At 46.0% G+C, this 17,981-nt stretch overlaps 1 protein-coding gene across 4 annotated transcripts in view; it reads right to left on the bottom strand.

Moving 5' to 3' along the window:
* The window catches only part of LOC146808685 (E3 ubiquitin-protein ligase CBL-like), a 417,764-nt gene that overhangs the window by 85,507 nt on the left and 314,276 nt on the right, over positions 1–17,981 (bottom strand). For 2 of the 4 annotated variants that reach the window (XM_085615485.1, XM_085615486.1), the window contains exon 10: positions 1,166–1,489. The exons of the other annotated variants lie outside the window; for them this stretch is intronic. In XM_085615485.1, coding sequence (XP_085471611.1) covers positions 1,166–1,489 — 324 coding nt within the window. The remainder of the gene's footprint in view (positions 1–1,165; positions 1,490–17,981) is intronic. 4 annotated transcript variants of the gene reach the window in all.

Below are 17,981 nucleotides of genomic sequence, written 5' to 3' on the forward strand. Positions count from 1 at the left end.
AGCAGTATCTCCCTACCTCTACTGACCAGCAGTCACTCCCCCTCCAGTGTCCAGAGTCCCTCCCTCCAGTGTCCAGCAGTCACTCCGTCCATCCTCTGTCCAGCAGTCACTCCCACCCTTCAGTGCTCAGCAGTCACTCCCACCTTACACTGCTGAGCAGTCTTTCCCTCCTTCTACTGTTCAGCAGTCACTCCCTCCATCCACTGTCCAGCAGTCACTCCCTACCTCCATGGCAGTGACGGTCCAGCCCTGGACTCACTGTGGCACTGCTGGTGGAAGCTCTCAGCTGCAGGGAGGTTCAGCGACCCCCCAGGAGACACTGATGGAGGCGTCTAAATTCTGGTACACACTCCTTCCCTCCATGGCAGTAAAACCTCCTCTGTGAAGCAGTCAATCCCATCCTCCTCTTACAAGCAGCCACACCCTCCCTCCAGTGCCCAGCAGTCACTCCTACCCTCCAGTGTACAGCAGACCCCCTTCCTCCTCTGTCCAGCAGTCACTCCCTCTGTCAAGTGTCCAGCAGTCACACCCTCCGTCCAGTGCCCAGCAGTCACACCCTCCCTGTATTTCCCAGCAGTCACTCCTTCCCTAGATGGCAGTGAAACCTCATCTGTCCAGCAACCACTTCCTCCCTCTAATGTCCAGCAGTCCCTCCCACCAACCAGTGCTCAGCAATCACTCCCGCCTTCCCCTGTCGAGCAGTCTCTCCCTCTCTCTACTGTCCAGCAGCCACTCCTTACCTCCAGAGTGCAGCAGTCCCTCCCTACCTCCACTGTGCATCAGTCACTCCCTCCCTACAGTGTCCGCAGTCACTCCCTCTCTCCAGTGTCCAGCAGTCACTCCCTCCCTCCACTGCCCAGGAGTCACTCCCTCCCTACAGTGTCCGCAGTCGCTCATTCTCTCCAGTGTCCAGCAGTCACTCCCTCCCTCCTCTGTCCAGAAGTCAATCCCTCCCTGCAGTGTCCAGCAGTCACTCCCTCCCACCAGTGCCCAGAAGTCATTCCCTCCCTCTAGTGTGAAACAGTTACTCCCACCCTCCAGTGTCCAGAAGTCACTCACTCCACTGTGCAGCAGTCCCTCCCTCCCTCCCTCCAGTGTACAGCAGTCACCGCCCCCCAAACCCCCCCCCCCCTCCATGGCAGCAAAAGCCTCACCCTGGACTCACCGTGGCGCTGCTGGCTGAAGGCTCTGAGTTGTATGGAGGTTCAACCCTCACCGGGAGGGCACAGCTGGGGGTGGCCACATCCTGGTACACACTCCCATTGAGAAGGTCCATCGCCGTCAGCCTGGCCCTGGCACGGCCCCTCGGTGGCCTGGTGGGATCTGACCAAGAAGAGGCGGGCACTTCACCCGCTGGGGGGTCCCATGGCACAGGAGCTGGCCTTGCTGGTGGTGAAGGGACTGGCACACTGGGCAGAGGGCGGCTCCGGAGCCAGAGGTCCGTGCCCTGGCTCTCTGCTTTGTCTGGTTCCGGAGGGCCCAGGACCGCCTGTGGGAGGAAGGCAGAGGGGGTGGTGAGTCCCTGCTCCGGACACGGGGGGGCACCGACTGGTGCTTTATTCGCTGGAGATGTAGGAACTTGTGCTGGAGCGGGTAATTCAAAAAAAAATTGTATACCCTCCCCATATTACATGTTTATGCTAATTAAATTAATTATTCAATTATAATCGAACTAATGGATTGAAGTGGAAATTATTAATCAATCTTATTAATAACTGAAATACACGTGGGATTGCTTTGCATGACTTTATTAATTCGTAAACTAAATTATGTACGCATATTAATGATAGACAATTAGAATATTGCATGATATATGTTGCTTTGTAATGTATTTGTGATTTGTGCTTTATTTAGTAAGTATAAACCGCTTGAGTGTTGCTTATTGCTAGATAAATACATGCACATATGGGTATTAGCGAGGGAATAACATTTTATTAGTTATTTTTATGTATTAATTATATTTTGTGTTTCTTTTGCTTAAGTTGACCATTTGGGCCTGCCACAAAATGGCTGCCTCCGGTATCTAACTTGACCGTCGACGCTACACGAGGTTTGGGGTGAAGTGCGCCTGCGCTAACGCCAGCTACAGTGGCCTTGTCATGACCCTAACCAGACTGTACCCACCAAGGTCGCCCTGGGAAGCAAGCCAGCTTTTCAGAAAGAACAATAAAACGCCTCTTAAAACCGGAACAAGCAAGACTGATGATCTAAGAGACATTATTTTGTGAGAACCCTGTCAGACGATCTCCGATTGTCCAATCAGAGGAGCTGAAAACCCATACTTGTTACATTTTGTCAATGATTTTTACTATTAATTATGGTAGAATAGAGAGTTTGGGGCGGGTTTGTTTCTGGCTTTTCTCGATTTCCTGACGTTATGCTGACGGAGAGGACGGTGACGCTGCAGGACAGCCCTTTCCCTGAATCTTTGACGGACTGAATTAATGCCAAAACTCCTGATGAACTGAAATTACTAAATTTGATGGGCATAGATTTGCGAGACTACCGGATTTGACTTAGAGGACGATAATTAGCCAGAATAGGTAAATATGATTGGCGACTTGATTAAATGAAGGATTTAATTTGCATTAATTAGATAAAGATTGAATTGATTAACTACAGAATGAGTTGGGTTGTTTATTCATTGAAAATGTATTAATTTAAAGGTAAATTAGAGAATTGGAAGTCAACCTAAACCTGCAACTAACTGATCCATCCCGATTTATGAGAGGAATACTAAAGGTGAAGTTCAGGGCCTAATGAGTATCAGAAGGTTGCGTAGATTTGTTGCTCATTAGGGTAAAGAGGTAATTCCTTTCATGTCAGCGTTTGGAAGATAATCGCCTCCCGAGAAACACAGATTGATGGTGTGTGAATGTTGGTGTTATGGGCCCCACCAGCGAATGTATGGATACTGTATGTTTGTGAGATCTTTGGTCTGTGACGGAGGGAGGGATTTTGTACTCCACGCTGCAGCAGTTTTTCTGGTAGCAGAATGATGGTTGTTATTGTTTTGGTTTGGTGATTATTGCTTGTACATTTCTTATTGATTATTGGTTATTGATTGGTATTGATTTATGTACTAACACTCTATGTTGAGTTGCGTTGAGTTATATGTTGTTTGCACGGCATCTGGGATGTAGGAAGTCGGAAGTTTGTAACGGTTCCGTAGTAGAGCAGCGGTAAGTGCTGTTCTCGGGAAAGACGGAATTGTTGTTGCCCTGTAGGTACACAGGGGAAACGTGTGACAATTGAAGTTGCACAACGCATTGTCTGGGTTCGATTCGGCAGCATCGTCGTGTGTTGCCATTAGAAGATATTTATAGTGTGAGAAAAGTGTGTATGATAGCGAAGGTTACCTGTGAAGTTCTGGTCTTAGGTACCAGGGATCCAACTGGCATTCCGATAACGCTTATCACTGGAAAGGTAATAGGTACTCTCTGAGCTTGTTAGAAGGACAAAGCAGAGGTAAGCGCTACTTAGTTAATGCATGTCATAATCCTGTAGTAGGACAGACTGTTCGCTGTTCTCGGGAAAGACAGGATTCTGTGTGAATGTGCTACATTTTCTTGTGTGAACGAGTGTGAATTAAATAGCATTTGGGTTAATTGAGAAACTCTGGGTTTATTTCTCAGGAGCATTGGGTCTCCAACTATGTGTCTTAAATACTAGAGAAACAATTAGCTAATGCTCGTTAGAAGGGTGAAGTAGAGGGATGTGCTACTTTATCAACGGAAGTAACGATTCCGTAGTAGGGCAGAGGTAAGCGCTGCTCTCGGGAAAGATGGGATTCTCGTGAGAAAGGTCTTTTGCTATTCTTTGGTTAGCGAAGCGGACAATGAAGACGTTTCTATGTTGTTACTAACAGAAGTGTAGAAATTGAAACAAAAACTTACTGAGCAGATTTATAAAGGAGGGGTAGACAGGAGCAAGAGCTGCCGCAGCGGCTGCTGACGTCAGAACCACTGCGCTGGGATTGGAAAGTCAGTCAGAACTGTGAAACGCTCCGGATTGGTGCGTTAGTGTACGTCGCGCTAGGAGTGGAGAAATACAGGGTGACGTAGACACTCCTTATTGGTGAGTTAGTGTGAGTCGCGCTGGGATTTGAGGATTGTGACAGTGACGTAGACGCTCTGAATTGGTGCGTTAGTGTTAGTCGCGCTGTGATTGGATAGAGTACAGTTGTAAAGAGAGTATAGTGATACACGAAAGACAAGAAAATGTATTACGATCCACCAGAAAAAGAGAAAAAGTCATGGTTAGGAAGAATCAAGAAGTGGTTTAAGAAGGACAAACCGGTCAAAACTAGGGAAGGACAGTTACTTCCTCCACTGAAAACCCCCACATCCTTTATGATTGCGAAATATGGGTATCATACTTGTATTTGGTTAGACAATTGGGTGAGATACACAAAAGAGGACGGAGTATTAGCTTTTCCAGAACATGGTTCATTTAATTTGGCTGTTGTGAGAAATTTGAGAGAGAAAATGATGAATTTAGAACCAAGACCTAGACCGACACAGTTTGAGGCTTTGATGGAATGGGAAGACGAAATGCATGAACGAGAGAGACAAAGAAATGGTAGAGGATATAGGTACCTGTTTGGAAGACCATACGGACATGAAACGCATAATGATCGAATGAGAAGATGGCGGGATGTGAGTATGACTGAGGGTTTGTTCCCTGTAAGAACTGCAGGAGAGAATGAAGGACGAAAGTGCGTAGAAAAGAGATATAATGTGGAGTCGAGAGGGTATGGAGTGAATGAGTCCGAGGATGATGTTCTTGATGATATGTTCTATAAGAATCCACCACCGTATCGACCAGAACCAGACATATTAAACCCCAAGTGCCCCAATGAAAGAAACAGTATGAATTATAAAATCGGAACCAGAGTACCAAAGTTTGGGTAAAAACAATGCTATTAGAGAGATAGAAAAGAGGTCGGAAGAAAGAACAGATGGAGAAAATTCTGCAGAATTAGCAAAAACGACCCTAGAATTAACTGAGGAAATAAGAGAATTGACTAAGAATCTAGAAGCGGTAACTGTTCCAGTAACGATAGGTCCAGTAATGCCCATTTTTGACAAGAAGAAGGACAGTGAGCATTGTTTGACAGTCCCTTATAAAAGTAATAAACAGGTTGAACAACCAAGAGTGAGTCAGAATGAGAATCCATGGAGACAGACTACGAGTATAATTGAACCGAATTTTTCAAATAACCAGTTTGTAGGTCAGAACTGTGCAGAGAGACGTATGACAATAATAGAGACGATGTCAGAAACACAAAAAGATTTTGGACAAGGAAATGTAGAGAAGCCAGTAGGACCATTGACAGAAGAGTTAAGTGAATGGTTAAGAAGCTCGCAGAGGAAAGACAAAGAATCCCAATCAATTGATGTGGCCAAGTTACGAATGGTATTGGAAGAATTAATAGTAGGGACTATCCCAACAGAAATATTGAAAACCTATCAGGATGAAGAATTACTATTTTTGTGCAAAAGTGTGACCTGGAGAGCGAAAAACTTACATGAAAGATTAGAAGAAGTGGCAAATGAGATGGGTATTGATATTGAAAAGGTAAAAGCCTTACAGAAACCATATCGAGTAGATTTCACCGAAAAAGATATTGAAAACATGAACACCACAGGACGAATAGGTCAGATTAAGGACAATCATTTTATTGAGAAAATGGGGAGATGTGGATAAATGGAGAAGCAGGTGGAATAGAAAACGTGATGATGCCTCAGATAAGACATTTTCAGCTTTTCCTGTAAGAGAAAAGGAAAAGGTAGTGACAGAATGGCCTATGAGAGAGATTCCAGGAGGAGGATATGTACATGTTCCATGGACGAGACAGGATATTTTGTCTTTTACGAATGATTTCCCTCGACTGCGTGAGAAGCCCGTCGAGTGGTACAGGCAGGTAGACAGATTTGTAAAATTGTCTAAAGTACTATGGATTGATTTGAATAGTCTGTTTGACATAATTGTCCCAGCAGATTTATGGACAGAGTGCAAGCTCGTGATTAATTGGCCAACTCAGGAATATCCTAGGGATCCTAAAACAGGAGCTCCAGACCCCGAGGTAATGAAGAAATATGAACAGGTTATGGTATTTTTGAAAAACAAAGTGCCCCCTAAAGATACAGATTGGGTAAATATTGATTGAACACACCAAGAAAGTAAAGAGTCAGTACATGCATATTACGAGAGGCTAATACAAGCTTTTAAACAGTTTAGCGGAGATGAGAATCTGAGTGAAAAGGATTTGAGTCATTTTGTATACAGATTTGTATATGGTTTACGTCCAGAAATTGGTGATATGATTAAACAGCATACGATAGATTGGCAAAACAAGAAAATAGACGAAGTATTGAGACATGCTAAATATTTCAGTGATGAAATTGAAGCAAAACAGCAGAAACTAAAAGAGAAGGCAATGTGGGCACAGGTAAAAGTAGCAGAAAGACAAGAAGCACAGTTAGTCGAACAAGCAGGGTCAAAGCCGACATTTAATCCTGCGAAAAATAAAGGGAATATTGAGGAAGCTAAAAAGAAATTTCCGTGTCATAATTGCGGTAGGATAGGGCATTGGAAATCCGAGTGTAAAATTCCCCCAAGTACTAATAATGAAAATCCATCATTGAATCCACAGGTGCAGCATGAGGTGAGTGGTCAACCGCAGCAACAGCAGCAGGTTGTTACCCCACAGAATCAGGTGCCAAAACCGCCTTTTCCACAGAGCAGAAACACACAGAAGTATAGTAGTGAATCGGGATTCTACAAAGAAGAACAGGTAAATAAGCCGCCACGCGCTAGCGCTGTCTCGCAGTATTGGCTGCAACGTGATGAGAGTGATGCAGAAGAGGGCTATTGACTGTGCCGAAGGGAGGAAGAAGAGTGCGTGCTTGGCGCAACTCTAGAAGTAGACCAGACAGGCCCATTTGTAGATGGGAAGGTTAATGTTGAAAATATTACTTTCCTAGTGGATACTGGTGCTACTCGATCAACTGTTAGATCAGTTGATATTAAGAGTCTTCCTCTCTCGGATGAAACGATCCAAGTAGTTGGTGTATCCAACAGACAGACTAAAACATACCTTATAGAACCAGTGAAAGTTAGCATAGGGAAATTTTCAGAAATGCACCGCTTTGTGGTGTGTGACACCAGTCCTGTGAATTTATTAGGTAGGGACCTGTTGTGCAACATGAATTGCACTATATTCTGTACTCCGGATGGAATAGCTTTTGAAACACCGGATGATGATGTACTGTATAAGATGACCATAGCTAACAGAGAAAATGAGGTTACTGAAACATATGCTGTATTCAACCCTGATGAATTACCTAAAGAATTGAAACAGTCTGTAAAAGCGGAAGTTTGGGATTTCACTGGAGAAGATGTAGGGCTAATGAGAAATGTAGATCCAGTAAAAATAACAGTAAAGGAAGGCGTAACATACCCAAATGTCCCACAATATAAATTGACACCTGAGATCATTGAAGGAGTAACTCCTGTAATAGAGAAAATGATCAGGCAAGGAATTTTGAGAGAAATAATGAGTAGTCCATGTAATTCACCAATAATGGGACTAAAAAAGCCTAATGGGAAATTCAGGATAGTACAAGATCTGAGAAAGGTGAATAAAATTGTGGTATCATGTTGTCCCATTGTACCAAATCCATCAGTGATTTTATATCAGATTCCCCATGATGCAGAATGGTATACAGTGATTGATCTGTGTCATGCTTTCTTTTCCATCCCATTGCACCACGAAAGTCCGCAAATTTTTGCATTTCGTTTTGGTGAGCGTATTTTGGCATGGTGCCGAATCCCACAGGGGTATACAGAAAGCCCCTCAATATTCAATCAGTTATTAAAGAAGTCTTTGGAGAGTCTAGAAATGCCTGAAAATTCAGTATTAGTTCAATAAATTGACGACCTTTTGGTAGCGTCAAAAACACGTGAAGCATGTGAGGTAGACACGATAGCCTTGCTGAATCATTTGGCAGATGGAGGACTTAAAGTGTCACCATCAAAATTACAGTTTTGCAAAAAGGAAGTGCATTATTTGGGACATAACATTGAGAAAGGACTAAGAAAAATAACAATAGACAGAATCAGAATTATAAAAGGAATGAGAGCTCCCATGACTCAAAGAGAGGTGAGAATGTTTTTGGGAATGGTTGGATACTGTTGTCAGTGGATCAGCAATTTTTCTTTGATTGCAAAACCTTTGGTACGACTGACGAGAAGTGATGTGAAAGATCCTATTGAGTTGAACAAGGAGGAATTGGCAGCATTTAGAAAATTGAGAGATGGTTTGTGTGAAGCACCTGCATTAGGTATGCCTGACTATGAGAAATAATTTGAGTTGTATTTCAGTGAGAGAAATGGATGTGCACTCTCTGTGTTGATACAGAAGCATGGAAAACTGAGGAGACCAATTGCATATTTTTCATCAATGCTTGACCCAGTGGCTGCAGCTTTACCGGGGTGTTTGAAAGCGGTAGCTGCAACATGTCGAAGTTTGGAGCAGAGTGAAGGAATTGTGATGGGATATCCATTGAAAGTGTTTGTACCTCATGATGTGGCGATCCTGTTAACAAGGAGTCGCACTCAGTATATGACACACAGTCGGCTGACTAAGTATGAGAAGGTCATATTAGGAGCAACTAATGTGAGTCTTGCAAGATGTTTGAATGTGAATCCCGCAAAATTGTTGCCTGATGTGGAAGTAAGAGATGAAGCAGATCATGATTGTTCGGAAGTGCTTGATTTTTGTACAAAACCACGACCAGATATAAAAGATGTACCTTTGCCAGAAAGTGATTTTGTGATGTTCGTTGGTGGGTCATGTTTGAGAACAGATGAAGGAGTGCTGAGTGCAGCGTATGCAGTGTGCACAGTCGCAGCAGTAATAGAAGCATCCTATCTGAAAGGAGTAAAATCGGCCCAAGTAGCAGAGCTTGTGGCTTTGACTAGAGCATACAAAATTAGGAAAAGTGTGAGAGTGACTGTGATAACTGACAGCCAGTATGGCTTTGGAGTGGTCCACGACTTTGGCCAACTATGGCTACAAAGAGGTTTCCTGACCTCGAGTGGAACTCCTATCAAAAATGCTGAAGTGGTTGGAAAATTACTTGAGGCGATACAGCTGCCTAGACAATTGGCTGTTGTAAAATGTGCTGCTCATAGTCAAGGTGGTGATTATATCGCCACAGGAAATCGATATGCCAATGACATGGCACAGTATTGTGCACGTAATCAGAATTCGGTCAATCGGGCTAAGGAAAGAGAAATTTCTTCTTGCTCATTGATGTTTACTAACATTGTAGGAACTTGGGAAGAATTAAGACAGTTGCACGAAGAGGCAGGAGATGAGGAAATGAAACAGTGGGTAAAAGCAGGATGTGCCCCAAGGGAGAAGGATCATGTGTGGGTCTATCGAGATGGAAGACCAGTTATGCCTGATAGCATGATGTCTACCATGGCACGGATGTATCCTGGCCAGGGACACATAGGGAGAGACGCCATGATCATGTCATTTAAGCATACCTGGTACAATGCAAAATTCAGACTTGTAGCAGAAAGTCTTTGTCAAAGATGCCTAATATGTCAGCAATACAATCCTGGGAGAAAGACAGTAGTGAGTCTAGGAACAATAGGTCGAGAAGGAGGGCCTTTCACCAGAATGCAAGTAGATTTCATTGAAATGCCTCCCTGTAGCAGACTGAGGTATGTTTTGGTTGTGGTCTGCCTATTCTCTAGGTGGGTGGAAGCATTTCCAACAAGGAGAAATAATGGGATGACAGTAGCCAAGCTACTGCTGAGAGAGTTCATCCCTAGGTTTGGGTTCCCAGTGACAATTGAATCAGACAGAGGAGGACATTTCCATAATGATATTGTAGGATTAATTTGTAAAGCATTGAATGTACAGCAAAAACTACATTGTGCCTACCGACCAGAGGCTTCTGGTGTGGTTGAACAGATGAATGGTACTATGAAAAATAGAATAGGGAAAATGTGTTTAGCCACAGGTATGAAATGGCCTGCTGTCTTGCCTCTGGTACTCATGATTATTAGATCAATTCCAGACAGAACTACAGGATTAAGTCCTCATGAAATAATCATGGGATGAGCCATGAGACACGTATTTATACCAGTCAACAAGCTGATGACTATAACTGATGACATGGTGTTGGAGTACTGTAAAGGCCTGGCTGACGCAGTTCATTCTGTGTTTCATCAGGTTGGAGCGGATGCCACCACCCTTGAAAAGAAGCCAGCCCATGATCTGAGCCCAGTAGATTGGGTGAGGATAAAAGTCCACAGAAGAAGAAATTGTTTGGTTCCAAGGTGGGGAAAGCCAAGACAAGTCATTCTGACCACGACAACAGCTGTGAAGTGTGCTGGTCTGAAAAACTGGATCCATGCAAGTCACACATTGAGAATTCCAAATCCAGTGGATAGCACAGAAAAAGAATATTTTGATGAATCAGAATCAAGTACTGAGTCAGATGACGAAGAGTCAAAAACACGAGAAAACTCTGAAAGGGGGGAAACAGAACCAAGTCTAACTTTAGTCCCCAGAAGTAGCTCTCTGAGAAGAAGATTGCAGATTTCTGAATCCAGCGATTCAGGAAACGAACAAGAAACGCAAGGTTCCAGAAAAGAACACAGAAAGAAAAGAGGAAAAGATAATGAAGAAACAATAAAAGAAATTTGTGAAAAAGAAGTACCAGATGAGAGACAGAGAGAAATTCCACCTTAAATAACAAATTTAAGTGAACAAGGGACAGGTACAGAGAGAGAGGGACATATTTCTGCGGAAGACCCCCGAGAAGGTGTAGGGAACTGCAACATCCAGTTAGGTGGAGGGACAAGTAGCCAGCAGGAAGATTGCGTTTCGGAGACCCGAAGAGGGACAGAAGTAGGGAAAACAAAACAAGTGGTGGAAGAGCAAATTGTTGAAAAAACAAAGCAAGTTGAGACAGAGTCTGAAGAGAGTGAAAATGAAATACCTGAATTTCTATGACTAATAAGTCAGCTGTTTCTTTGGCTGTCGTGATTATCAAGACCAGAGATTGGCTGATGAGTGGAGTGACTCAACAGATTCAGATACATGATCACTATCCTGAACTTAGTTGGGCAGAGTCCATTATCGCCATATTTTCTGTGTGTTTCCCTGGTCCCGTCTTTTTGCTCTTCATTGATCTGTTCCTCTTTGACTATGTTAATCAAATTACTAGACAGATACCTATGTCTTTTATGAACACTGATTACCTCGCGCATTCATGGAAGCGCTATGCTTATATCATACCTGTGTAACTCTGTGCACCTTGGAAAAGCCGGTCTTGAGTTGTCCATTTTTTGTTCATTTGTTGTTTTTATGTATTCTCTCTCAGTAATCTGTGATCTGAGGAATCATTCCTTGTAAGGGAGAGGTAAATTAACATTACCTTTTAGGTAAGCTATTTGATACTTACCTCACCACGTGTTCGTTTCTTTTTAATCACGTGTGTAGCACAAATCACGTGTGAGGTGTTTGTGTTGGGAGTCCATGATATATTGTTGGATATGACAATGAAATGGCTGATTATTTTCATTCTCTACAGACACTGGACCGGACTGCAGCTGGTTCTGTTGTCACAAACCACCATAACATTGAGTATGGTTTTTACTTCAATTTTTGTTTTGGTAGCAGAGTGATAATTTCGAGAGGTCCTGATGAATGCCACGAACTTGTAGTCATCTGGCAGAAACATGTCGACCACTAGTAATTAGGATATTATTTCAATCCTATATCACCTTGTTTTAACCCTAGCTGATGGGGACTAACAGTAAATTGAATTTTGTTACCCAGTAGCTAGTTCTATATACACAATCCCTTTTCTTTCTGACTTACACTCTGCCCCTTACTCCCCTTGCCTCACGCTCCTCTCAATTGTTTCGAGAGTTGTAGCCCACACTGTATACCTTGCGGTTACAGTGTGCAAGAGGGGACCCAATGATGAAGCATGTCACCTTTGGGTGAGTGAGGGTTCTCGTCTTTAAAAGTCAAGACTCCCGGTTCTTACACACACCCTCTCCTTCCTTTTGTGCATCGTAGCATCTCATCATTCTTTGTAAGGAACATTTGATAGGAGTTAGTGATGCTTGATGCTTTGATTTACTCCAAATATTTGAACCCTTTAGTGTGATACATCACAAAATGGATGCCACTGCCACAGACACGGGTCTGGCCTCCTGCTGCTGAGGGAAACTCCGGCAGGGGAAGCCTGGACAATAGGTTTCCTGTCACAGGGAGGTGTAACCACCTCCCCAGACAGGTAGATGCGTATTGGGGCAGGGTGGGTGCATTCAGAGAATGCTTTTGAGACACTGCCTGGGGCACACAAGGTGTCCCTGTGCATAGCCCGGTTCAAACCGGTTGCAGGGGCGCTCAGCCCTGCTCTGGCTCAAAACTGGACAAAGGGGAAGGGGTATAACCACCCCGACCCCAGGCCCACCCATAGGTGGGGCCTTAGAGTTAGTCCATCCTCTAAACTTAGTATAAGTATAGGAATCCAGTCCCTAGGACTTTAGATTACCCTGGACGAACCTCTGCAACATATATCCTGGACCTTCGACTTTCTATCACGACTAGAAGACTGAAGAAATCTCCCTTGCGGTCAAGGAGTGACTCCCCTGCTTGGCAGGCACCAAAGAAGCAACTGACCGGTCTGCAATTCTGAAGCTCCCGCCGGACGCCGAAGTCTCTGCATCCCCAGAGGTGGATTTCCAGACTTCCCCGATGCTACCCTGAGTTCACAGCAAAGCTGAGGCCCGTGGCTATTGTGGGCAACGTGGAACCGTGACCCCTAGACACCGTGAACTTTTGCAGCAACACTATCTTCCTGGTCATCCTCGAAGTTGTGCTTTGGGCTCCGAGTAGCCCCAGCTTTGAGCACCTCCTGCACCGAAGATTGTTGGCCTCCACTCCATGAGTGACCCGTGGGCCAGCTTCCAGTGAGATCGCTCGAAGCTCCTTCGCGATCACTAGCCCGTTGGCTAGCAGGTCCCCACAAAGGCAACTCCACTTCTGTTGGGGCTTTTCTGATTGCTCCACACTTGCCCTTACTTACTCTCACTGGGTGAGTCCATCAGACCTTGCTGGTCTGCACCACAGTCCTTTCTCTGATTTCCTGTGACTTGCCGTTGCCAAGGCTTGTTGGGTCCTTTCTGGTCGCCGATACCGCAGCACTCAACAGACTTTGTGGGACAGCTTGAATCTGGCTTGTGGGCTTCGCCGACACCTCCTGGACCTCGTGGTTGAAGAGTCAAGACACCCATCATCTCACCTGAAGCACCCGACATCTGTGGGCATTGGTCCATCCTGCCCTAGGTCACTGGCAAGTGACCCAGACTCTGTCCCCTCTGCTTTCAGGTTCCTTACATCCTAGATCCAGGCTTGGATCTCTCCGGACACTTCTCCTCTCCACGGCAGCAGCAGTTCCTTGCAGGCTTCCATTGGAATTGACGACGCGACCCGACCCGACACCAAAAGACACCTATGCACCCGGCTTCCCTGTGTGAGGTAACTTGAGTACTCCGGTACTCTCGTGGTTGCTAGCCCTAGAACTACCTAACTTCAAGAGGGTTTGGTCCTGACACTATTAGAAGTGTCCTTAATCTTTAAAATTCCAACCGCGACATTCCCCATAGAAGATAATAGGAATCCGCGGTCGTGTTTCCACACTGCATACAGTCCCCGTCGGTCCCCTGTGTCACTACCTTGGGTGGTTCCTTGGGGTCCCAACGATTCTAGAGGCAATAGGCCTAGTGCCTATTCCAGTCGTGGTTCTTATACCACTTTTTTGGTATATGGTTTGGTACGCCCCTAGGGCCCTAACGTGTATTTGTGCTATTAATGATGCTTGATCACTTGTTACTTTAGTACTTCAAACTCCAGTCTCATAAAGAGACTAGAGGGGTGTGTTTAACCTTAAATACATATTTTGAATATATACCTGGTGTGGTTGTCCTTTCATTTGATCATTCAAGGGATTATAGACTGGTAAAACAAGCTGCTTCACATTCCTTCAAGACTTAACCTGAAGGCTGCTCTCCATAGCTACCACTAGGATAGCTTTCAATAAAGGTTATCTTTAAACTATCACCATAAGGGGTTGTTTGGACTGATACAAGGTGTCCACTAGAACTAGTGGACAGCAGATATCAGGCCACCTTCTTACACAGGGGCACCCAGCCCCTGCTCTGGCGCGAAACTGGACAAAGGTGAAGGGGTGTAACCACCTCCACCCCAGGCCCACCCATAGGTGGGGCCTTAGAGTTAGTCCATCCCCTAAACTTAGTATAAGTATAGGAATCCAGTCCCTAGGACTTTAGATTAACCTGGACGAACCTCTGCAACATATATCCTGGACCTTCGACTTTCTATCACGACTAGAAGACTGAAGAAATCTCCCTTGCGGTCAAGGAGTGACTCCCCTGCTTGGCAGGCACCAAAGAAGCAACTGACCGGTCTGCAATTCTGAAGCTCCCGCCGGACGCCGAAGTCTCTGCATCCCCAGAGGTGGATTTCCAGACTTCCCCGAGGCTACCCTGAGTTCACAGCAAAGCTGAGGCCCGTGGCTATTGTGGGCAACGTAGAACCGTGACCCCTGGACACCATGAACTTTTGCAGCAACACTATCTTCCTGGTCATCCTCGAAGTTGTGCTTTGGGCTCTGAGTAGCCCCAGCCTTGAGCACCTCCTGCACCGAAGATTGTTGGCCTCCACTCCATGAGTGACCCGTGGGCCAGCTTCCAGTGAGATCGCTCGAAGCTCCTTCGCGATCACTAGCCCGTTGGCTAGCAGGTCCCCACAAAGGCAACTCCACTTCTGTTGGGGCTTATCTGATTGCTCCAGACTTGCCCTTACTTACTCTCGCTGGGTGAGTCCATCAGACCTTGCTGGTCTGCACCGCAGTCCTTTCTCTGATTTCCTGTGAATTGCCGTTGCCAAGGCTTGTTGAGTCCTTTCTGGTCGCCGATACCGCAGCACTCGACAGACTTTGTGGGAGAGCTCAAATCCGGCTCGTGGACTTCGTCGACGCCTCCTGGACCTCGTGGCTGAAGCGTCAAGACACCCATCAACTCACCTGAAGTACCCGACATCTGTGGGCATTGGTCCATCCTGCCCTTGGTCACTGGCTAGTGACCCAGACTCTGTCCCCTCTGCATTCAGGTTCCTAGTATCCAAGGCTGGGTGGGCTGACGGCAAGTATCCAAGGCTGGGTGGGCTGACAGCAAGTATCCAAGGCTGGGTGGGCTGACAGCAAGTATCCAAGGCTGGGTGGGCTGACTGCAAGTATCCAGGCTGGGTGGGATGACGGCAAGTATCCAAGGCTGGGTGGGATGATGGAAGTATCTGTTGGACTTGGCCCTTTTTGCAGGGTCATCCCTAAACTTTTTGCCTTCCTCCTGTATTTTTTCTGACCTGTTGTTGGCTGTTTTATGACTCTGGGCACCTTACCACTGCTGATCAGTGCTAAGGTGCATATGCTCTCCCTATGGTAAAATGTATACATTGATTGGTTTCCATGATTGGCTTATTTGGTTTACTATCAGCCCCTAGTAAAGTGCACCAGGAGTGCCAGGGCTTGTAAATACAAATGCTGCTGGTGGGCCTGCAGCACTGGTTGTGCCACCCACAGAAGCGGCCTAGTAAAATGTGTCTAAGGTCTGCCATTGCAGAACCTGCGTGCCGTCTGGTACTGTCATGCTGACTGCGCAAGTGCACCTACTTGCCAATCCCCGAACCTTCCCTTAACTACATATTAGTCACCCCTCTGGTAGGCCCAAGGGCAGGGTGCATTGTAGGTATAAGGTAGGACATGCCCTGATGTGTGTGGCATGTCTAAATAGTGAATTACAGCCATTTTCGTTTTTCACTATTGAAGGCTACCTGCTCTCCATAGGCCAGAATGGGCTGCTGGAATTACTACACGCTGTAATCCCAGTGGACTCAGAGAGCATGGTAGAAAGTCAAGTTTAGTATGCCTGAACTCAGAATAATAAAATACTTCTTTTAGTAAAGTTTATTTTAATATCCTGTGTTTGTAAATACTACTTTTAGAAAGTTAGGGGCAGATTTATGTTAACTGGCGCATCCCTGCATATCAGCAGGGATGCGCCAATTATTATGCGCCACAGCTGCCCCACCATGGATGCGCCGCATTTATAATGCGGCGCACCATGGGGCAAAAACGGCACAGATGCGTGACGCATCTGTGCCGTAAAAGTGGCGCATTGCTGGAGTTGCGTCGCAAGCGCGACACAGCTCCAGCAATGTTCTGGGGGGCCCTATCTGTACAATGCTGCGTCAATCCTTACGCCTGCTTCAAGCAGGCGCAGGGTTTTGACGCAGCATGGGCCTAAAAGTGACTGAGTGAAATCTTGTAGATTTCACTCAGCCACTTTTAGGAGGTGTTCCTGCGCCGGAACGCCCCCACCTGCCCTGGAACGCCTACATGTGGCGCAGGGCTTTACAACGTGACGCATCTCCCAGATGCGTCACGTTGTAAATACCCCGCACCATGGCGCAGGATTTGCGCCGCTGCTGCGTCACAAAAGTGACGCAACGGCGGCGCAAAAGTGGCGCAAGTGCAACATAAATCTGCCCCTTAGTATTTACTTGTCTGGCCATTTCATTGCGCTGTGTGTGTGTGTTCTGCCTAGTAACAGTGAGGAGCAGGGCTGGGGAATTCCAGGAGACAGGCTGGCTGCCAGGTGGTGGGTAGAGAGATTACACCAGGATGGGTGGGAGGAGTAGCCCATGCCACAGTGACATATGCAGTGAGTAGCCCATAGCTCAGTGACACATGCAGTAAGTAGCCCATGGCTCAGTGACTCATACAGTAAGTAGCCCATGGCTCAGTGATATGTGGTGAGTAGCCCATGGCTCAGTGACACATGCAATAAGTAGTTCATAGCACAGTGGCATGTGGTAAGTATGCCATGGCTCAGTCTCTTATAAAGTGAGTAGCCCATGGCTTAGTGACAGATCAGTAAGTAGCCCATTGCTCAGTGACACATGCAGTAAGTAGCCATGGCTCAGTGACAACGGCAATAAGTAGCTCATGCCACAGTGACATATGTAGTGAGTAGTCATGGCTCAGTGAAACAGGCCAGTAAATAGCCCAGTGCTTAGTGACATATGCAGTGAGTAGCCCATGGCTCAGTGACACCTGTAGTAAGTAGCCCATGGCTCAGTGGCATGTGGTAAGTAGCCCATGCCACAGTGACATATGCAGTGAGTCGCCCATAGCACAGTGACACATGCAGTAAGTAGTCCATGGCTCAGTGATATGTGGTGAGTTGCCCGTGGCTCAGTGACACATGCAGTAAGTAGCCCATGGCTCAGTGATATGTGGTGAGTTGCCCGTGGCTCAGTGACACATGCAGTAAGTAGCCCATGGCTCAGTGATATGTGGTGAGTAGCCCGTGGCTCAGTGACACATGCAGTAAGTAGCAAATTGCTTAGTGACACATACAGTAAGGAGTCCATGGCAGAGTGGCATGTGGTAAGTAGGCCATGACTCAGTCACTTATACAGTGAGTAGCCCATGGCTCAGTGACAGATACAGTAAGTAGCCCATGGCTCAGTGACAGATACAGTAAGTAGCCCATGGCTCAGTGACACATGCAGTAAGTAGCCCATGGCTCAGTGATATGTGGTGAGTAGCCCGTGGCTCAGTGACAGATCAGTAAGTAGCCCATGGCTCAGTGACATATGCAGTGAGTAGCCCATAGCTCAGTGACACATGCAGTAAGTAGCCCATGGCTCAGTGACTCATACAGTAAGTAGCCCATGGCTCAGTGACAGATCAGGAAGTAGCCCATGGCTCAGTGACAGATACAGTAAGTAGCCAATGGCTCAGTGACCGATACAGTAAGTAGCCCATGGTTCAGTGACAGATCAGGAAGTAGCC

Source organism: Triturus cristatus, chromosome 7 (genome assembly GCF_964204655.1).
Source record: "Triturus cristatus chromosome 7, aTriCri1.1, whole genome shotgun sequence".
NCBI lineage: Eukaryota > Metazoa > Chordata > Amphibia > Caudata > Salamandridae > Triturus > Triturus cristatus.